Source organism: Schistocerca americana, chromosome 4 (genome assembly GCF_021461395.2).
Source record: "Schistocerca americana isolate TAMUIC-IGC-003095 chromosome 4, iqSchAmer2.1, whole genome shotgun sequence".
NCBI lineage: Eukaryota > Metazoa > Arthropoda > Insecta > Orthoptera > Acrididae > Schistocerca > Schistocerca americana.
Window position 1 is genome coordinate 650,521,352 of NC_060122.1, and position 24,202 is coordinate 650,545,553.

The 24,202-nt window shown below is 38.0% G+C and overlaps 1 protein-coding gene across 1 annotated transcript in view; it reads right to left on the reverse strand.

The window, feature by feature from the left end:
• LOC124613076 overlaps positions 1-21,522 on the reverse strand; it is a 111,072-nt gene extending 89,550 nt beyond the window's left edge. The window contains exons 1-3 of the mRNA XM_047141660.1: positions 21,392-21,522; positions 8,269-8,330; positions 821-850 (exon numbers count right to left, since the gene is read on the reverse strand). Of these exons, the coding sequence (XP_046997616.1) occupies positions 821-850; positions 8,269-8,330; positions 21,392-21,428 (129 nt within the window). The 5' untranslated portion in view covers positions 21,429-21,522. The remainder of the gene's footprint in view (positions 1-820; positions 851-8,268; positions 8,331-21,391) is intronic.
• Positions 21,523-24,202: the final 2,680 nt, after the last annotated feature.

The following is a 24,202-nucleotide window of genomic DNA, read 5'->3' on the forward strand; positions in this document are numbered from 1 at the left end:
CACTTGCCCATGCTCCTGTATCCCTTGAAAATTTTCCTACCCCACATGCAACTGATTTTTGATACTTAAATCCCCATCTTCTAGAGGCCACCAATAAAAGAGCTCTCAAGTGCAGTGCCAACCAAGACCCCTACCCTGCCTAGTTCACATGACCCTGACAACCACCAGCATGGACGAGTGAATATAATAAACAGGAATAAAGTAATATAGCTGAGATGGTCACTGTCCACCATCCTGTGCAATCTGTAAACATTCACTAGTGAGCCCAAGCAGAGAATCTTTCTATGCACTAACCATCCATAATGGGGCAGCCCACAGGAAGAGGAGACAGGTTTGTTGAGGCTGGGAGCTGGTAAAAGTAGGTACAGGAAGGGAGAAGCACTCAGGTGACGAACTTTGGGATGCAACTAATGGTCTAGGTAGTTATTAGTAGTTGTACTGCATAGATGAGGTGAGATTATAGTGGTAGGTTTGATAGAAGAGGTGACTGACACAGATTGTTATTTGTTGCTGCTGATTCCAAGTAAACAGCCTTCTTGTGAGAGATATTTGCTTGGATCTACACCTTAAAGCATTTATTTTATTAAAATTTTAGAAGACTCACAATTTCCACAAAAAATGATTTTATGCTTATCCAAATACAACAGAGTTCAGAAAAAAATAAAGTTTGCAAAACTACTGTGATTTACCATATATTGTGTTGGATAAGTTCCACATGAGCTGATAGACCCAGCACGCTATGTATTACAATATGTGTAAAAACTAATGCTAGGAATCCATACTTATATAATAATAGGATGGATGCACTAGGATTACTCACCTCAATAATAAGATTTTTTCCTCCCACTTCCTGAAACAGAAGAAATAATCACTGTATTTCATACCAAAAGTGTGGTTTACAGATACGATTCATCCACTGATCCTTGCTCAAAATACACCAATGCTGATCTACATGTTTATCAAAGAATACAGATGTACTGTGTTTACATTACCAGGATCAAACTCGATTTTGTTCAGTTGTTTTTATGCTACAGCAAAGACCTAAGCTCTGCATCTTCAGATCAACAGCAAAGTAGTTTAAAAATCAATAGAATGTACTTTGTATTGAATACTTTAGCCTATACAGGTAAGGCAAATGAAGAGAAATTTTACAGGCTCATCTAGAACAAAGCTAGTCACCCTCTAGGAGAAACTGAACATAGAAGAATATTTAAATATGACACAGTTCCAACATTATAAAACCACATTAACTACAAAGAAAAGGTAGTGAGCTCCAAATACAGTGCAGGACTGCATATATTTATTTATTTACTTATTTATTTATCCATTGGTCATTTTGATAACAGTAAGCAACATATCACAATTATAACATTTAGTTGAAACATAACATACAACATGAAAGATATTCCTTGTGAAGCTGTAAAAAAAAGAATACAAACTAATATAAACATCAATACACTAAAAAAGACTAGACCATTGAAACAGCTGCCATCTCTGCTACATTCTACACTAATTTCTGACTGGCAGTTGTTGAAAATTAAAAGCCTGTAAAGACCCCAAAAAGTTAGATCAAAGTTATAAACCTATGATATTAATAATTATGTATTTTAGAATTTTGCAAGGAACTTTGCACAGAGTACATCAGGCTGAATATAGTTACTATGTGGTGTACTGATGCAGATTCTACAACATCTTTAATATACCCTAAAACATTTGATTCAGTATCACATCAAACTACAACAGACAAAGTATCTTTCCATAGTTTTTAATGTCTGGACTCTCTCTCTCTCTCTCTCTCTCTCTCTCTCTCTCTCTCTCTCTCTCTCAAGACATGAAGGTATATTTCCCAACTCAGATCACAAAATTATGGACAATTTTCACTGATAATTTCAAATGTAGGTGACTCACAGCACAGAAAGGCAATATCTATGACTAATGATAGGATGAGATAATATAATCTAAAGTGCATGGAAGGCTTGTCACAGGTTTCAGTTATTTTGAAAGATAGTGTGGTTTATCCAAGAAGAAGACCACCAACAAAATCAGTGTGTAGAATCTATACTAAATATGATTAGTGCATACAGTAAGAAAATGAGAGCATAGACAATGATTTATAATTATTAAACATGTACAGAAAGGTTGAAACAAAAGACACACATTCAAATTAGCTAATGTTTTGAGACAAATGCTAACTACCTCAATAGAAACAACTTGAAAATATTTTACAATCCATTTTCAGTTAACATTATGTTAGCTATTTATGTCCAGGGAAATTAAAAATAATCTACTATTAAAAGAAGGAAAGTGTTACTTAGTTTCGCGTTCTATGCACAATAAATCATAGATGTGGAATGAGTCATTTTAAAACCACATCGCAAATTAATTTGTAAATATGGCTAAATGCTGAACATGTCTAAGGTTCCTTTTTTTTTTTTTTTTTTATGTACAGATGTAAGTTACTAATTCCTACCCACCACCTTTTGCTGTAGCTGTTCATTTTAGGATTCCGATAAGCATTGAAATATGAAAGCACTAAAATATGAATACAGCAGACGGAATAAAGTAAAGGATGTGAATATTGAGATTGACCCATGGATTCTTCACTGGTTTGTATCAAAAAGGAAGCCATTAACCTTTGCGTACTGATATTATATCGCACTTCAGTTAGTTCAATTAACTAAGTTCAAAATTAGTTCAAATGGCTCTGAGCACTATGCGATTTAATTTCTGAGGTCATCAGTCACCTAGAACTTAGAACTAATTAAACCTAACTAACCTAAGGACATCACACACATCCATGCCTGAGGCAGGATTCGAAGCTGCGACCGGAGCGGTCGCTCGGCTCCAGACTGTAGCGCCTAGAACCACACGGCCACTCCGGCCAGCTCAAAATTAGTACACTCATTATTAAATAGGAGGCAGAAGAGAATTTAGAACTTAGAAGGCAAAATTGAATGCACATATTGAAATACGATATGTGTAAAATCACCAGGCAGATTGTTAGACGGACTAGAATCTAGTATTCACAGTACAACAAACAGTCTCTATAACTACATATGAATAATGGAAATGTAAGATGTTTAGGTACCAGTTTGAACATTTGTTTCAGGAGCATGAAAATGCAGTGTATCTCTGCTTGTACCAAACGGCCCACCACATCAAAAAATAATGAGAAAATTTATAAAATAAATGCTTTATTAAAAACATTCAAAGTGCCATACCAGGAAGCTGACTGGTTTTAAGTGCCAATGAGAAAGTTTTACATGTTAATTCTTGCAAAGAAGAAAACAGCAAACAGCACTATTAATAATGCTATTTATTTACTCAAATAGCACCATTACTGGTCTTGAAATGTAATAAAAACATTAAGAGCCATCTGACAATGAACCTGTCAATTCAAAGGAGGTAACAGCACCATTTGTGTAGATAAGTAGCATTATTAACAGGAGTTAGTTGTTGTTTTCTTCTTTGTAAGAATCCACTTGTATTTTGTACATATAGTCTCAAAAATTTCACTTCTCAACAGAATAGTAGGAGTAAGTTTTTGCTCCAAGTGCCATTAACATCGAGGCACGACATTTTCTTTGTGGTAATACAAGTACAGAAATACAGCATTATATTTTTAACCAGAAGAACTCCTTGAAGAAAGAAGCACAGCTTGGCTCAAAGACTATGTGCCATCTACTAATGTATGTTTGAAAGACTTTCTCCATGGTTTGGCACCTAAATCAGTTCTAGGGGCATGCAGCAGAGTACTTGTCTTCACAAAACAAAATTTTATTTCTTAGCATTATTATTGTTTTTTCCTCAATATGATTTCTCATCTCTTAATATTTTTGTTGTAGCACATTTGTGCTACCGTTGCTCCCCACAAATCTGAAAAGGACTTAACAAAATAAGTAAATAACAGATTGTAGAAATTTTAAGCACAATGCTAGTATACTATAACCATTTGCTAGAGTTAAAATCATTAATATCATGGGGTACACATCTTGTAGGGAAGTAGCATGAAGGGTATGAAGCCAACATCAAAGACCTACATCTATTTTCCAAATCATGTGTTTAAAAACATCTGCGGGACTGATGGCCTTTGTAGTCTGGTCCCTTCAACCCCCACAAACCAACCAACCAACCAAAAACATCTTCTGCAAAACATCTGAAGGAGTGGGAGGGAGGGGTATGGGGTGGGGGGGGAGAATAACAGCAAGTGTTGCACAAAAAAGGGGGCTAAGAAAAGTATCTCGGAGAAAAATTTGATTGCTTGGATTTTATTTGGAGTTAAACGCATTATATCAGTGAAATGCACAACATACATTAGTATGTCAGTAATGTTTGAGCTATTTATCATAAAAGACAAGAAGAACCACATATACACAATAGTATTATAAAAGTAAGTACGACAACATAGTCGGAAAAATGGACAGTGAACAGTCCAATCAAAATTTCAACTAATACTCATCCCACATAGCTGTGTTATGAATGAGTTATTTCACAAGTTATAGCTTGAAGAATCTACGTGCCACTGCAAAGACAACTTCCTGTTTTTATAGATAGGATGTGGGATGGATTTCATTTGTAAACTAACTACAAATTAAAATTTAATGAAGAAAATAAAAAAACTGCAAGATACTACTGAAGTGGACACATAAATAAAAAACTTTTAGAATTAGTACTCAGCACAGAAAAGTGCATTACTTGCAAAACAAAACTTCGCAACTCTGACACCATACTATATATATAATGAGCTACGAATGACGCCTGCCGCTTGGGTTCTGAGGCCATCCTTGGTTCCTTCCGGCGGCTGGCTGATTTGGTGAAGACAACCAGCATCGCACGCGGAGTGCAAGCTGAGCTTAATATCTGCAGCATAGTGCCCAGAGTCGATCGCGGTCCTCTGGTTTGGAGCCGTGTGGAGGGTCTAAACCAGAGGCTCAGACGACTCTGCGACTATAATGGTTGCAAATTCATCGACCTCCGTTATTGGGTGGAGAACTGTAGGGCCCCCCTAGACAGGTCAGGCGTGCACTACACACCGGAAGCAGCTACTAGGGTAGCAGAGTACGTGTGGCGTGCACACAGGGGTTTTTTAGGTTAGAGGGACCCCCCCTTGGGCGAAACGATAAAATACCTGACGGCTTACCAGAGAGGACATTATCATCGTTGATAAAGAACGTCCGTCCTCAGAGACCAAAAACAGGAAAAGTTAACGTAATATTGGTAAACTGCAGGAGTATCCAGGGCAAGGTTCCTGAATTAGTATCTCTTATTGAAGGAAATAGTGCGCACATAGTATTAGGAACGGAAAGTTGGTTAAAACCGGAAGTGAACAGTAACGAAATCCTAGACACAGAATGGAATATATACCGCAAGGATAGGATAAACGCCAATAGTGGAGGAGTATTTATAGCAGTAAAGAATTCAATAATATCCAGTGAAGTTATTAGCGAATGCGAATGTGAAATAATCTGGGTTAAGTTAAGTATCAAAGGTGGGTCAGATATGATAGTCGGATGCTTCTATAGACCACCTGCATCAGCAACCGTAGTAGTTGAGCGCCTCAGAGAGAACCTGCAGAACGTCGTGAAGAAGTTTCGTGATCATACTATTGTAATAGGGGGAGACTTCAATCTACCAGGTATAGAATGGGATAGTCACACAATCAGAACTGGAGCCAGGGACAGAGACTCTTGTGACATTATCCTGACTGCCTCGTCCGAGAATTACTTCGAGCAGATAGATAGAGAACCAACTCGTGAAGCTAACGTTTTAGACCTCATAGCAACAAATAGACCGGAACTTTTCGACTCCGTGAACGTAGAAGAGGGTATCAGTGATCATAAGTCAGTGGTTGCATCAATGACTACAAGTGTAATAAGAAATGCCAAGAAAGGAAGGAAAATATATTTGCTTAACAAGAGTGATAGGGCACAAATCGCAGAATATCTGAGTGACCACCATCAAACGTTCATTTCTGAGGAAGAGGATGTGGAACAAAAATGGAAAAAATTCAGGAACATCGTCCAGTACGCCTTAGATAAGTTCGTACCGACTAAGGTCCAAAGCGAGGGGAAAGATCCACCGTGGTATAACAATCATGTACGAAAGGTACTACGGAAACAAAGAAAGCATCATCATAGGTTTAAGAGTAGTCGAATCATAGCTGATAAGGAAAAGCTGAACGAAGCGAAAAAGAGCGTAAAGAGAGCAATGAGAGAAGCATTCAACGAATTCGAACATAAAACATTGGCAAACAATCTAAACAAGAACCCTAAAAAGTTTTGGTCATATGTAAAATCGGTAAGCGGATCTAAATCCCCTATTCAGTCACTCGTTGACCACGATGGCACCGAAACAGAGGACGACCGAAGAAAGGCAGAAATACTGAATTCAGTGTTCCGAAACTGTTTCACTGCGGAAAATCGTAACACGGTCCCTGGCTTCAGCCGTCGCACGGACGCCAAAATGGAAAATATTGAAATAAACGATATCGGAATTGAAAAACAACTGCTATCACTTAGTAGCGGAAAAGCATCCAGACCAGACGAGATACCCTTAAGATTCTACAGTGATTATGCTAAAGAACTTGCCCCCTTTCTATCAGCAATTTATCGTAGATCGCTGGAAGAACGTAAAGTACCTAGCGACTGGAAGAAAGCGCAGGTAGTTCCCATTTTCAAGAAGGGTCATAAATCAGATGCGAATAATTATAGGCCTATTTCGCTTACGTCAATCTGTTGTAGAATAATGGAACATGTTTTGTGTTCTCGTATTATGACGTTCTTAGATAATACAAATCTCCTTCATCATAACCAACATGGATTCCGCAAACAGAGATCATGTGAAACTCAGCTCGCCCTATTTGCCCAAGAAATTCACAGTGCCGTAGACACTGGCGAGCAGATTGATGCCGTATTCCTGGACTTCAGGAAGGCATTTGATACGGTTCCGCACTTACGTTTAGTGAAAAAAATACGAGCTTACGGAATATCGGACCAAGTTTTTGATTGGATTCAGGATTTCCTAGAAGAAAGAACACAACATGTCATTCTTAACGGTTCAAAATCTGCAGATGTAGAGGTAATTTCGGGAGTACCGCAGGGAAGCGTGATAGGACCTTTATTGTTTACAATATACATAAATGACTTAGTTGACAACATCGGTAGCTCCGTGAGGCTATTTGCAGATGACACGGTTGTCTACAAGAAAGTAGCAACATCAGAAGACTCGTACATACTCCAGGAGGACCTGCAGAGGATTAATGCATGGTGCGACAGCTGGCAGCTTTCCCTAAACGTAGATAAATGTAATATAATGCGCATACATAGGGGCAGAAATCCATTCCAGTACGATTATGCCACAGGTGGTAAATCATTGGAAGCGGTAACGACCGTAAAATACTTAGGAGTTACTATCCGGAGCGATCTGAAGTGGAATGATCACATAAAACAAATAGTGGGAAAAGCAGGCGCCAGGTTGAGATTCATAGGAAGAATTCTAAGAAAATGTTACTCATCGACGAAAGAAGTAGCTTACAAAACGCTTGTTCGTCCGATTCTTGAGTATTGCTCATCAGTATGGGACCCTTACCAGGTTGGATTAATAGAAGAGATAGACATGATCCAGCGAAAAGCAGCGCGATTCGTCATGGGGACATTTAGTCAGCGCGAGAGCGTTACGGAGATGCTGAACAAGCTCCAGTGGCGGACACTTCAAGAAAGGCGTTACGCAATACGGAGAGGTTTATTATCGAAATTACGAGAGAGCACATTCCGGGAAGAGATGGGCAACATATTACTACCGCCCACATATATCTCGCGTAATGATCACAACGAAAAGATCCGAGAAATTAGAGCAAATACGGAGACTTACAAGCAGTCGTTCTTCCCACGCACAATTCGTGAATGGAACAGGGAAGGGGGGATCAGATAGTGGTACAATAAGTACCCTCCGCCACACACCGTAAGGTGGCTCGCAGAGTATAGATGTAGATGTAGATGTAGATTAGCAAAATGAGCTTCAAAAACAAACAAATGAAAGTGAAAGTTGAGTAGTGTTGATCAGAGTATCATGCAGAACTCACAGAATACACAAACCTGGAAGGACACCAGTTCACTATCGTGTACTACATGCAATAACAGACAAGTGTGTTTATTGCTTAATTAAGTAATGCTTGGGACACTGTTACAGTTCTTTTATAGTATTAAAGCAGTTCATTATTCTGGGAGATGTAACGTTTTGGTGGTATTTAAAAGTGATACGTCTACTTACTGATAGTGTCGCGGAGACCAGAAGCAGTGGTAAGATTTTGGCAGATTCCATGTTCTTGTCAACTGCAACACAATAAAATCATAAAATTTAATTGTTAAGTTGCTACCTATTTCCTTTCAAACAAAGTAAAATGTGTTTTGTTTTGCAGGCCTACATATGTCTTTGATTGATTGATTGATTTTTTTATTGGTCCAGTTTTATTAGACATCTCTGTAAGTTTATCATATACTCTTTAAGGACAGGTCAGAATAAGGACACAGTAATACATAAAATCAGCAATAAAGTGGTTAAAAATAAAATTAGGCCCCCATTCTTACAATTGTTTAAGTAATATGCATTTTCAAATATTCAAAAATAATTTTATAGAATAAAAACAGAGCTTTATTATAAATGCCTCTAGTTTCATTTTATTGAATACACAGCAATTTCTGTTTCCTATGGTATGTTATTGTGAAGTATGATACTAATATTAATTAGCCCTTTAATAGGAGGTTGTTCTGGAATATTTCTGGTATATATCCGATTTACAAATTTGCAAAAATTTCATGATTTTAGGGCCATAAATAACTTGCATTCTAAAAGTATTTATGCTATGAGTTGAATGTCCCCAGAAAATTATCCTATAATGGAGCAATGAGTAGAACTGTGCACAGTATGCTTCTAGTACAGTTTTTTCTTGTTGTAGTCATCAGTATTCTTAGACCATAGAATAAGGGTGAGGAGAGCTTCTTTGATAAGTTATTTACATGCATATCCCATTTTAAGTCCTCTTAATCTACATACGAAAAAATTTTCTAGAGGATCTTTTTTAATCTCACTCGAACTTACTTAGATGGTGGAAATAAGTGAAAGCTGGCACACACAAGTTTTTTTCAGTTTTTATAATGGGTTTGTTGATGCCTTCTGCTTGCAATTTTCAGCTATTAACACTACAAGTAATGCGTGTGCTTCTTACACTTTGTCTTTCTAATTTTTCAAGCAAGGTTTTATGGTTTAGGACATCGAAGGCTTTTGAAAAATCTAGGAAAATACCTGCAGATAATTATGTTGATCAAAAGATTTTATAGCACGTTAAAAGAATTCAAAAATTGTTGTTTGTATAGATTTGATCTTTCCATACCCATGACATTGTATGATGAGAGGTGAATATTTATTTATGAAATTGATGAGTCTTTGATAAAAATGTTTTTCCACAATTTTTGAAATGAGACTTTATCGTGACACAGGTCAATAGATTGTATTGTATCAGAAAAACCTTTTTAGCAGTGGTAAAACTTTTGCTATTTACAGAACATCAGAAAAGACATCTGTTTCTACAGAAAAGCTGAACATTTTTGCAAATGGCATTTTTATGCAATAAGCCCAAGTATTTAACATGAAGTCAGGTACTTCATCATGGCCACTACACATTTATAACTTAATGATTCAATTTTACTTATAATTTCATGGAAATTTGTTTTATGAACATGCATAGAGGCATCCTGTCCACAGTTCATTTTTGCTGCTTCTTGATCACTGAGTCCTGCGTATGATTGCCAGCTGGCTTTTGAGATTTTCTTTGCTTGGGGACTAGGTGTTTGTGTTGTCCTAATCATCTTGTCTCATCTTCGCCACAAAATTGTGGAAGCTGTTAAAATGATTCCAAATAGACAGAGTTGCATCAGGCAAACAACCCCAGAAGAGGTCTCCCACCCATCAATGCCGCACAACCATTTTTTCATAGAGGTATCTGAGATCACCAGTTTACTGGAGAAACAGGGTCTGGTCCTATATGTTTACTTGAATGAGATCTTCAGCTAGCAATGTGAAGAATTCATTGAAGTTTTTCACAATTGAATTTGAGTCTGTTGCTTTTGAGCTCTCTAGTGTAAATGGTACATTCTTTCTTTTTGGTACCGAGGTACAGGTTTCTTTCTTTATAACTCTTAATACGGATCTCATTTTCTTTGATGAGTTTCTTATCAAATTGTTAATCTATGTAATTTTAGCCCGTTTAACATAAGATTCTTTTGTAGGCTTTAGAATAATCCGCAAATTCCTTGGGTAAATTTACATTTTTTTACAACAATGTTGCAGAAATGTTTCTTTCACTAGAAATTTTTATGTTTTTAGTTAGACATTGCTTACTGTTAGGATATAATGTTTTTATTTATGTAGGAAATGCTACATTAAAATGGTACAGAAAGATGTCCTGAAAACTATGCTGTCAACATTGTTATGAATATAAATGCTTTGCCAATCTTTCTTATTCATAGAGGCATCCAAGATCACCATCTTACTGGAAAAACAGATGACTGGTCCTATATGTTTACCTGAATGAGATCTTCAATTAGTGAAGTGAAGAATTCATTGAATTCATCAAGTTACCTTCCATTAGGAATGTGGAATGCACTCAACAACTGTGATATGACTTAGCAATCGGTTGTGCTTTCCTTTCAGGCTTTATTAAAGCAAATCTAGATTGCAGATAGCGCCTAGCCATTATTGATGCACTATTTCATAGTCTCAATACATGTCCTAGTATGTCAGTCTAGAACATATGAGGACACGTATTGAGACTACGAAATAGTGCATTGATAATGGCTAGGCACTAGCTGAAATTTAGATTTGCTTTCATAAAGCCTAAAAGTAAAGGACAACTGATTGCTGTGCTCCATAACATGAAATTCGTTTAATTTTTTCACAAGCGAATTTGAGTCTGTGCCTTTTGAGCTCTCTAGTTTAAATCACACATCCTTTCTTTCTGGTACTGAGCTACTCTCAACATTGATCTCATTTTGTTTGATGAGTGTCTTATCAAATTATTATTCCACATAATTTTACCTATTTGAGTACCCTAACACAGATTGTTTTGCAGGCTTTATAGAATACTCTGCAAATTCCTTAGGTAAATTTATATTTTTTACAACAATGGTGCATAAGTCTGTTTCTCCCACTGGAAATGTTTATGTTTTTAGTTAGCTACTGCTTATGTCATTAGGTTTAACATTTTTAATTATGTAGGAAATGCTACATTAAAGTAGTACAGATGTTCTGAAAAATATGCTGTCAACATTGTTATGAACATAAATGTTTTGCCAATCTTCTCAACAAAAAATTTTGTTGTTGTGCCTAGGGAAAGTTCTTTTTTTATTACTATTTTGCATCACCATATATAGTAGCTCTGTCAAGCTCAATAATCTACTTCTGAATTTGCAGCCAGTGTCTTCAAATGATTCTAACTCTCTCATCTCTTCAAACAGATGTGATGAAGTTTTCTGCAACAAAATGAGCCTGTCCTTTTCTCCTGACAAATAATGCTTTTTTCTTCCTACAACAATGTCCTACCCATTGTACATTCATTAACCTCTTTTAGTAAAATAATGAACTCAGTCTTAATATTCCAGTCTCCTCAGAAAATTTAGTTCTGCCTGCCTCTCAGGATATAAAGTATGAAGTATTTTGGTTTCCCAGACTCAATTCATAAGTATTTCCATTTTCATGTAGTTTTCTCCCATGATAATCATATTTTGCCTCAACACAACATTCTCCACTTTTTGCTACAGATAGAGATGAATGGGAAAATTAATTCCATGTGTCAATTATGCTGACTTTCTTGTTATCTTTTCAAGTTGTTTCTAACAGATCTCTGACCTAGGTGTCTGCTTCAAATTTAGTTTGAAGTGAAGCCCATTCATTTGCAATTTTGGCACAAAAACTGATGGGGAGTTCATTGTGCCTTAGCACTTGTTTGAGTTTTGGTGGTTCTTGTTGTTTTTCACTATGCCTAAGGTTTGTTGCTATATAATACACCTTTCCAATGATACAGACGCTGAAAGGTGGTACCGTAACAGTGCTTGATTTTTCACAGTGCCACTCCATTCGAATATTTGTATTGTGGACATTTATTAATTCATTCATTAAAGCTTTGGCTGACTTATAAGGAAAGCTTGGGGCATATAAAAACAGAACTATTACGTTTTTCCTATTATCCAGTAATATTCATTCCAATACAAAACTGTATTGACAGTTACGACCCAAAGTGCCAAGAGTCACATTTTCATGCAGAAGATATTATCTGGGTTTTCTATGATCTGATTAGTAAGTATTTTCATAGAAAGAATGCCTTAACATACTAAATCCTACTACTTTCCCAATTCCAAACCATAAACATTACATAAAATCGAAATATAATAAAACGTATTTCCACATCTACTTACAATAAAATTTTGTCATTTAAACTTCCAATAATTGTTTAAATCAATAAAATATGTGATCGAAAGACAAAAGAACTATTCATTGTGTTAGAGAACTGGGAGGTGAGGAGCCATATCTTTACTTCAGTATTGCATGTAGCTGGCTAGCCCCAAGCAGGAATTTTTGACCAAGTTCTCTTAGTTCAGAAAATATACTAACATATGCATTTGTAACTTATTCTTCTCAGCATTAACTCCCTCTGGTATGAGGACCGCTGTACTCAAGATTTGGTAAACACATTTTATTAAACTTTACAGACAAATGCCCTTACTGTTGCTACTTGATGTAACATGTGAAGTGAGAAGTTGTACCCCCCATCTGTCTGTGGGGGGGGTGGGGGGGGGGTGGGGAGGGGAATTCTGCATGTCATATTTTATGAAGCAGAAATTCGGGACCAGCTCAGCATTTACCTAAATGAGCATGGGAAACCACCTAAAAACAACCCTCAGTGTGGCCAGTGCACCAGCCACTGTCATTCACCACCCAGATACAATCAATCCCGGGCTGGCTTACATTCTGATCTCGCAAGATAGAAAGCTGTGTGTTATGTTAGAAGATTATCTGAGCAAATCTGTCTCAGCACTGTTATTTTTTTTTAGTTGTTGTGATTATGCAATTAATGGCATAAATGCATACAACTGCAAACACATGATACTACTAGAAGAAAGGTATAGCAAATTTGGGATCTAAAATGCATACCTGAAGAGCAATGGGCACTTCATCTTTGATAGTGTAAAACAAACCTCTTCCACTGCAAGCCTCTTGTTTTCTATATTTTGGGAATACATAGTATGGACCAAGGCAAGAATAAAATATCTAAAAAATATGGGCTCTAATATCCACACCTTAAGAGCTATGTGAAACCCATCCCCTCTACTGAACAAGAGCGCATAGATCTTAAGGTATGCATTCTAGGACCCATGCTTATTGGATTTTTTTCCTGTTTTGGTGGTCACTAATACCTCTCAAAATATGGAAAGTATGGAAAGCAAAGAGTTTGCAGTAATAGAGATTTATTTCACAGTATTTAAGATGAAGAAGTGGCCACAACTATTCAGGTATGCGTTCTGGAGCATATGTTTACTAGACCTTTTCATTTCTAGTAGCGTGTACTTCCAACAGTATGCGTTTAGGCCACTGATTATAATACACCCTCCATAGTTCACACCTGCTGCAAGCCAAGCATCTTCTTTCTCTTCACTAAGTTCGCAACTGCAGTATGTCTATGGGGCACAAAACGTCCACACAGCGTATGGGGAAGGTGACTTTTTGTATGGTACAAAATCTGATTTACTGAAATGTATCAAGTAAATTAGCAGTCAGTGACAGTGCGATATTAGTGTTTACCCAGTTAAATTACTTCAAATATGTCGACGTTATAAACTATTTACGGGTACAAACAGAATCGTTCTGACTATCGTTAAATACGTCATGAAATATTAGCTGAATGACTTTGGAAAACGGAAGACTTAAACGATACCAACTATCCTAGTCTAAGCTAGAATACGGAAATTTTTTTCGTATAGAACATTTTGATACGCGCAGTAACTAGGATCTATGGATGATGCAACAGCAAACCCCGCCTTGCGGCGTGGGATTTCCTAATCCAGTATGGCGTGATTTCCCATCACATTGGCACTGAAGTTTACGACCTAAAAATCTCTGCGTCGTCTTGCACGGAACTAGTGACATGACTCACTATAGCGGGGAAACCCACTGTATTTAAGTCAAGGTCATAAAGTTCAATGGCTTCGCGTGGGATCCTGTACGCACTTCCTACGCTGTTGCCACAGTTGAGACATTAGACGTTCTCTTCTAACACCTTTTCAAGTGCTCGGTTATCCCGAAAACTCCATGCGGCGTGTCAATTTGCGGTTATGACTTTCGGACAAGGTTTGATCTACCATCAACCACGTCTTGAAAGAATAATCTACAGCTTACATTTCAGTTCCAAAAAAATGCTTTGGTTTCATAAGCAATTTGTTGGTTTCCTTAAGCTGTGGTGAATATTTGTTCTAAATAACAATAATCAATATCGAGGAGTAGACATCTTATATTAGAACTGAACACACAGAACATCAGTACAGATTTGTACAGGAATTGTTTCCCAATGTACACAATACGAATGGAGTGTAGCCATTGTCACTTTGGTTAAGCCCCTGGCCAAGTAGTAAGTGCAAATTTCTCTTAAATTTTTTCATACAATTACGGATAAATAGGTACTAGACAACCAGTTAACGCGCATTGTCATTAAAAGTTGCCGTTCCCTGACATCAGAAATTTTTGAAGCAGTTCGCAGGAGCGAATTTTTTGGTTGTTATTTGGTATTCACTAAGAGGTTCTGCGACACATTTTGGTTTTATAAGAAATAATTGGTTTTAGTGATTTTTCGCCTCTAAAATATTTGCTGAGTGTCTTATGCACACTTTCCCTCGGACCTTAACAGTCTCAATCATACAATACCTTGAAATTTATTGCAGATTATCTATGATCGCAAAAGCAAGTAAAAGGCTTTCTCGATTACTTGACTTGAAATATGGTCTTATTTATATTAGACTCCGCGGGAGGGGGCTTATCTAGTCAGACTAAACTCTCAGAACGGTTCTCATACATTCCGTACGGTAAACTAAAAATGGGGTGCTTCTGGAATGATGTAAATCATAATTTCAAAAGCATTTCTTCATCATTGCAAAAGCATTTCTTTAGTTTGGAGCAATCTTACCCAGTTGTTTCACACGCAGCACGGTATCAGAAAACCATGTAATTTCAACTGGAGAATTTTTCTACAGCTTTGCATTTTTGCCACGCTAATTTTATGCGGCGGAATTAGTGACAACATCTTTCAACTTAAACACCACTTCAGCACCGGTATTTGCAAACTAGCTATTCATGGAAGGTCGAAGAATTAAAAAAAGGGCCTTTTAGGCTTCTTGGAAAAACAGGAGGCGGTTGCTGAGATGAAGTTCAGTGTCAAGTCCTCATAAATGACTTGGTGAGGCACTACCGTATCCAAGCTCACATGCGAGTTCGAAACGAAAACCGGGATGTTCGTGTCGACAGGGACGATTTCGTTATTTACAGCTACAGTCACTTTCATGTTGTTGTTGTTGTTATTGTTGTGGTCTTCAGTCCTGAGACAGGTTTGATACAGCTCTCCATGCTAGTCTATCCTGTACAAGCTGCTTTATCTCCCAGTACCTACTGCCATCTACATCCTTCTGAATCTGCTTAGTGTATTCATCTCTTGGTCTCCCTCTACGATTTTTACCCTCCACGCTGCCCTCCAATACTAAATTGGTGATCCCTTGATGCCTCAGAACATGTCCTACCAACCGGTCCCTTCTTCTTGTCAAGTTGTGCCACAAACTCCTCTTCTCCCCAATTCTATTCAGTACCTCCTCATTAGTTATGTGATCTACCCATCTAATCTTCAGCATTCTTCTGTAGCACCACATTTCGAAAGCTTCTATTCTCTTCTTGTCCAAAATATTTATCATCCATGTTTCACTTCCATACATGGCTACATTCCATACAAATACTTTCAGAAACGACTTCCTGACACTTCAATCCATACTCGACGTTAACGAACTTCTCTTCTTCAGAAACACTTTCCTTGCTACTGCCAGTCTACATTTTATATCCCCTCTACTTCGACCATCATCAGTTATTTTGCTCCCCAAATAGAAAAACTACTTTACTACTACAAGTGTCTCATTTCCTAATCTAATTCCCTCAGCATCAACCGAGTTAACTCGACTACATTCCATTATCCTCGTTCTGCTTTTGTTGATGTTCATCTTATATCCTCCTTTCAAGACACTGTCCATTGCGTTCAACTGCTCTTCCAAGTCCTTTGCTGTCTCTGATAGAATTACAAAGTCATCGGTGAACCTCCAAGTTTTTATTTCTTCGACATGGATTTTTTCTTTTGTTTCCTTTACTGCTTGCTCAATATACAGATTAAATAACACCGGGGATAGGCTACAACCATGTCTCACTCCCTTCCCAACCACTGCTTCCCTTCCGTGTCCCTCGACTCTTATAACTGCCATCTGGTTTCTGTACAAATTGTAAATTTAACGATTGCGAAATTAAGGGCAGTCACTTTGGCTCTATGATAATAATTATGCGTGGCTAATTTCTACGAATTCAATTGCGACTAAAAGAGCTTTCTTAGTTGCTTTCAAAAAACAAAATCCAGCGTCGGTTACAGAGCAAAGCCTTTCTCTGTTACCAAGAGAAGAAAAAATTCATACATAATGGACCCACTGGCCTCCGCTGAGTTTTACCGAGATAGGTTGCACAGTGGTTTTAGACACTACACGCATTCAGATGGAACGTGTTTCAAATCACGGTACGGCCATTCGGAACTGATATTTCCGTGGCTTCTGCAAGTTTACGAAGGCGAATGCCGCGACGGAAAGGATTAAATGGAAATTTCATGTTTTCTAGCACATCCTAGCACTGCCTTAACAACCTCGTCGCCGTCGTCGTGATATTATACCCTATTCTTTCTACCGTAAGACTTTTACCGGTGCAGAGGATACTTCGAGTTCGTACAGGAAATTAAAAGCTGTTGTCGCACCAATGATATGTCAGCTGTCGCAGGGGCAGGGGTCATGGAAGAGGAAAGTGCCTTGCGCTCATGAGCATTGCGAGTGGAAGTCCTAGAGGCAAACATCATCATCTTATTTTTACTAGTAGCTGTGTGGTACGAGGTTGAATGTTGGTAGCTCCGGCAGTAGCGTATGCGACAGCTGACTGTCAGTAACGTTATGCCGCTGCCGCTTCTAGCGCTAGTGTAAAGCCACACGCTTGTGGGTATACTCTCAGCATTTAACCAATACCCCTAACGCACAACTGATAGAAATATAGACAAATTTCTCAGCCATTCCTTTTAAGATACGAGAAATCTTTACAAAGTTACGATTTCGCGAGTTACTTCACAGAGTAATTTTTTACATATGATATGACAAGCACGTTTTGTTCGTTGCATACCTTTCCAGATGCTAATTTCAAGGTAAGACAGAAGTCTTTAGAGAACAGTGTAGAAGATAAATGTGGTCGTAATTTAGAAACAAGAATTATGGCACAGGTGATGAATCACTTTTCAGAATAATTTTAACTCCCTAAACATGAAAAAATGTGATTAAGCACGTCTTATATAACTTTGTGGTAATCCTAGCCATCAAAATTGCAACATCATGCCTGGATATGCAAATGATTAGCTTTTCAGCACAATCTCACAAAATTGGCAAGAGTAACATCATATAAATTATCGAGACTGCGATTTACCGTTCCGTGATACTGCTGGTATATTGAATATGGAATCACCGGGTTCTGGAGGACCATACTTAATGGCATGAAGGCTCTCTCGATGCTCTCACGCGATTAGCTCAAGAGTGGACAGACGTTTGCTCGACCGTGCAGTGTCCGTACAGCGACATCGCTTACTTCAGGAGGGAAACAGGCTTGTTTGCACCAAGACGGTGGACAACATCTATTTGTGAGCAACACCGACCGACAGCCGACCATTTGTCTGTAGAAGTTCCGAGGAGAAAGAAAGTTGCCATTGATCGCATTCTCTTCGTCATATTGTTGCTGCCATAGGGGCAGTTTTGTGCTGCAAATTTTTGCACCTTGCACACCCTCATACTGACCAAAAATTTAATAATGCTTATTTCCTACTATATTGTATACGCACAATAAGCAAACATTTCGTTATTTGCTATCCTTCCTGGTGCAGCAATCTCAACTTGAAGCAGTATTCTTGAACCAGTATACACAATATAAATGCACAAATTTGCACCTAAAAACCCAGCTGTGTTGTCTCTTTCCAATACACAAATATCACAACGTTCAGAAATAAGAGGAATGATCTGCGCACCAGAAAAGTTCACATGCATGAGCTTCCAGTCTCTTTAATCATTTATTTTTTATGTGTAAGTGAATGTATGAGACTAATGTGATCACGAGATGGCTGCAATAAAGATGTCGCTGTAGTTACTGTAATAGCCATAGCAAACAATAAGGCAAAAGAAATAACACACTGTGTTCGAAAAGAAATCCGTGGACCAATATCAGCTCTCACGGCTCAACAAACTGTTTTTCCAACATTGCGAGGAGGTACTTGAATTTAGTCTTCGTCTCGTCTACTGTAGGCCCAACACAACGAAACCTTGAAATGTGATACTATATTCGATTCATTTAATCAATTCATATAAATTAAGGTTTTTGTGAGTGAAACCACCCACCGTTAATCACTGTTTTTTGTGCGTCTGGTGCTACCTTCAACCCTCCCTTTGTGCACTACTATAGTGGCGTTCTCGATTTTTCGAATATTATTCAAACTTCTATAATACAATTTGGAAACAGCACATATCGCATTGATCCGCTCTCGCCTTACCCAACAATTGGTGCAAAGTACTACAGACAGAAAAAGTTATAAGCAATTTGTTCTACTTGAGTGAACTGCCAATTAAGTCCCTATACTCATATATGATTTAAAAACCAGTTATTGCCTCAACGGTTGTGCAAGGTAGTTGCTTAATGTCATGATTATTTCTTATCAGCCACATTAGGAGCATAACCACTTTTCCTCCGTGCAAAGCGAAATATTATCACATGAGCCCGGATTTCCATGCAAATGCGTGTTTGCCATTTGGGGAATAAATGCATATTTCGAAGATTTCATTTTAGATGTTTACAACGCATATTATATCATTTTGTGGCATCAGTGCATATATTGCAATATCTTCCATGAGATCACCTTTTACTGAGGTTTTTTATATGTAATTGCCAAAAGTGCATAACATGAATAATTTTGTTACAGTCTGTAAACTTCATAGCGCACTCAATAAAGCAATGCTCCGATCAATATACAGTACTTCGTGCCAACAGAATTACTAAATTCCTATTGTTGTTAGGCGATGCTATCCCCGTATAGGATGAAGGCTGGGGCAGAAAATAATTTATCATAGCCTGAGGCACGTTACATATTAACTCCTGCTCTACATCGTGTAGCTGAAATAGGGACGCTGATATCCTCTACAAACAAGGTAAATGGACGCACAAAGTACAAAGATTTGATAACTCTGTTACGATTAGTTGTCATGCATCTTTTTTACCTAACGTATTCTATAAAGGAAATGTCCGTGCTGCCAAATTCAGAGATATACTGCCAGATTTATTTTAGCCAGATATTGTACCTGGACAAATGCTGCCATCTTCTACTGTAGTAATTTTGATGAAGTTAAATCGGCAAAAGACTGCAAATTACCGTAGTATTATAGACGTTATCATCTGTTTGCTTCGTTCTATGGAAAAGCCTCAAGTTACCGCTCACTAGCTCTTTTTTCCGGTTTTGGGTTGTAGACACTTTCTAAGCCACTAATGTAGATTGCGGAAGTGGCATTTAGGAAAACAGACTGAAAAAAAACCACATTTGTATCAAATCAAATTTTGCGCATTTGTCTGCGGCAGTAACAGCGTAGGAACCACAGGTAACAGATGGAATCTGGCAATTATTGAAGAGGCGAAAAATCTTTGCAATCATCCTTATTTCTAGTGGTGGGTGTTGCAGCCATGATTGCAGCAAAAAATAAGATAAATAAAATTATCTGATGAAATCCTGATTTTGAGCTTATTAAGTTGACAAAAATATTTTTTAGCGAAAATATAAAAAGACTTTATCTGATTTTTCCAACATTTCTTCAGTTAAATATGCACCTTTCATGTCTTGTGATGTAGAAAGGTCTTTTTCATGTACAAAAATTTTTGTCTAATAAAATTGTTTGTTGTGTGCTGTTGTAGAATGAAATAGAAGTAATTACAGAAATGAATTTTGATACCGCTTATTTAAATTGTTCTTGTATATCACTGTGTATATTTAAATATATGACACTGCCTGAATGCATGCAGGTTTTTCGATTTGGTAGTGATGAAAATCCGGGCTCTAATTATCACAATGATAGTGATAGTCAACTTTTGGGGAAACTGTGCAAATTGTATTACGGGATCGACATCTTTTGATTCAATAGTTCTTTCTCTATCGAAAAAGAAAGAAACAAACCATTTAAAATCAAACAGAATCGTGTATGCGTGCATTCTCAGTTTTTCCCCGATGAGGCAAAACAACCCAGACTATCAACAACAATGGAAGAATGTAGAAAAAAAGTCCTTTCACGGACTTGTAATGAACTAGCAAATGACACAATTTTTTTTAAAGTTCTGCCTGTTAATACACATAGCACACTGCATTTACAGAACGAGACACAAAAATAACAACTGTCTAGCCTGATAGAGATTATCTGCGGTTAGTTACAGAAGGGAAACGGCTTCACCCGGAAACCACCTGATAGATGATTCGCGGAAAGAAAGGAAACTGGGTAAACAAGATTAGGTTTTGTGTACGCTAAGCGTTTTCATGAAGAAGTACCAGCTACAATTGGACAAAGATGTGAAGGAAATGGAATCATCCTAGCATTCGCCATAATTGAATTAGAAAACTACTAAGTCTAAACGATTGAACGGGGAATCTGCACAGCGCTTATCCCACACGTGAATCTAGTGTCTTTCCGCCAAGTCGTTCGGTTTCGAGAAAACAGCTACATATGACTTAAAACTGATATAATGAGCATAGAGCAATACAAAGTTCACCGAACAGTAAAAGAGACCACCTTCAAACATTGCGAAAAAAGGTGTTGGCATCTTTAATATCCGAGTCCCAAATTCTTCACTGCAAATTAACTGTACATTCGTACAGCAATATAGTTACAAGAATCTTGATTAGCAATGCATGCATGTCCAAATCCAAGCAATGAGGCAAAAGATTATTTCGTATATAGTGAAAAACCATGTTGATCATAATTTTACAAAATCTACGTACCGTTTACAAAAGTTCTCTCCATCGAAACAAGTAACATAAAATGACAAGATGAGGCTTCCAACTTCTGAATTTCGTAGACGCAAACCTCATCACTACATTTATTCCCAGAAGAGGTATATGTGTATGTTAAGCAAATGATTTTGAATTCATGTACGTGTTGTCTTATTAACAAACAGATGCGGCGGCAAACACTGTGCGGGAACAGTATTACATATAACACATTCACAACACAAATGTATTACATCAGCTTACCTAATTTCTGATGCAACGCGTAAGAATATGCACTTCCCGTCACTACGGTAGCACTACACTACCACTTCTGCAGAAGCCAATCGGCGCTATGCTCAAGCGACGGACCGCCGGGCAAGTCTGAGCCTGTCGTAGCCATGGTTGCTAGTACGCCAAATGGTCGAGACATAATGGACGCTACAGCTGCGTAACTGCAACCCTGTTAACTTTCCACTTTGAGGCCAAAAGACGCATTGAAATAAATTTAATTAATTACAGAGATATAAATACAAAAACTTTTTCGTGTGGATTTTTCTTAAGTTAAAGTGGCTAGTGCTGCGCTCTCTGAGAACCCGTGTGGGATAACCCTACGTGGAGCTGCGTCACCTCCCTATCCACATTGGAATTGGAGAATGCAGAAGAACAATTGGCTTTTGCTGAATACTATTTTAAATATATTTATATTCGAGTGCAGAAATTCTTTCATGAGACATTCCAGTCGAAGTTAAAAAATAGTTTTGCAGGTTAATATGCACTGTAATCTGAACTTGGAGTGTGACGAGTAAGTTCCACGTTTTCTAAAAGAGACAATCTTCGTGGATAAGAAATATAAACATTTCTTCTGAATAAATGTTGCTAGTGCGACAGAGCTTCCTTGCAATGTAATAAATCACAAGGTCCGTCAGGACCATTATTTGCAACCACAGTCCTGGCTACTCTCAAAAAATGGCTTACTAAGAAGCACATAAACAGTTTTTGTTATGTCTTATTATTCTTACGATTTATGAAAAAATGGTGAGGTAACATATTCTACTAAACGTCAACCGTATAGGTACAGTAGTAGAGCTTCTAGATTCAGTTCTTGTTGTCGCTTTCTTTCGTCTGAAATGTGAAACATAAAATCTTGTTCAAAGTTCTTTTTACAAATAATATGTCTTATGCTAAAACAACACATCTAGATTTTTTTGTCCGAGTTGCGTCACCTATTTGCATCATTAAAGACCTGAACAACAATATCTACAGTTATGTAGTAGTTTTCAAAATTCTGCTCACTGTGTAATTTTGAGTTACGAATAGTTTTGGTTGTACATTTTGCTGTATTTCGAAGTTTGAAGCAAATACTAGGCTCTACAACTAACATTGGCTACATTCTTCGGAAAATACTGCGAACACCTCGTTTCGTCTTTTCTCGTGTCCACAGGGCAATTACAACTGTGGTATGACGCCCGCGACGGAACTACTTTCCCGCCAAAAGCTATTCAGTCTACAACACCCACTCACGAAGCGACTTCGGCTTCAACCCAATTCAGCGCAACTAAGCGCCAAACAGCGAAATCAAGGACGCTTGGAAATGGCAACGCACACAAGGGCAAACAAATGAAAGGATAAAATCTGTGCAACTGCGTTCAGTGAGTAATAGCGGGGCACCGCACGAGAAAAAATTGTGTGTGTCTTCAGGCCATACTAACCAGCCAAAAGCATCATACGCTTCGCTCCAGGCTTGAATTCCTAGTTACACAATCCCACTGGAAACCGACTTGCTGGAATACTACAGTGTCTTTATTCTTAATCTGGGAAACTGTAATCAGGTGGAAGCACAACGGACCAAAGACTCTGCCTCATGAAGAAAACTAAACACATACGGAAATTTAAAATCAACATCACCCTAACACTTGATCAGTGAGCCTCTCTACAGAACATCTGATTGCCTAAGTCAGCTGTGCCTCAGCGACCACTGCGGGAATTTGAAAACAATCAAGATATAAAACAGCAATCCCGCGAAGTAAAACTGAGAGGTCATAATCATCCACAGTTTCCACTTTCATGACTTCTGCCACACCACTTAAAACCATCCTGTCCAATCAACTAACACCCTAAAATTCCTCAAACAACTCTTAGCAGTCAGCTAATGTGGGTCATCACGTATTTAGTATACTACGTGAAGCTCACAACAGGCACCATGAACTGCTCCTCATCTTTCATATCCATATACCTGACACACAGTGCCGTGATTCATTTTGACAGATGGACTAGGGTGGGAATGGGAGTTGTGTCGGGTATGGTGGGCAGAGGATGAGAGAGTTGAGAGCAGAAAGAGGGGTTGGGACTGGGAAGCTAGAGGCACAGAGGGAGGCAGCAAAAACCTGGTTTCCTGGCTGGTAATGTGGGAGAGAGGGGTGGCAGGTGTATGGGCTAGGCATGTGATATATGGGTACCATAGCCAGTGAGATGCAGTGCACAATGAAGATGATGTGGAGGCATGGATTAGGAAGGGGTGACACGATAGAGGCAAGGGAAACTGTTGAGTAGAGCATGTGGGGACACTGATTACCAGAGACTGAGAACAGGAAGGTTATGTGAGCAAAGGATGTGTTGAAAGGATAACTCCCATCAATGTAGATTAGGTTAGATTTCTTTCATTCCAACTGATCCGTAGTGAGGAGATCCTCCAGGATGTAGAACATGTCAGAAAAACAACAATACATGACAAATATTTACAACTAAAACAAATAAGCTAATGTACCATTCCACAGGTTCCAAGTGGAATGATCGTCATTTTTTAATGAACACTATATGAAAGAG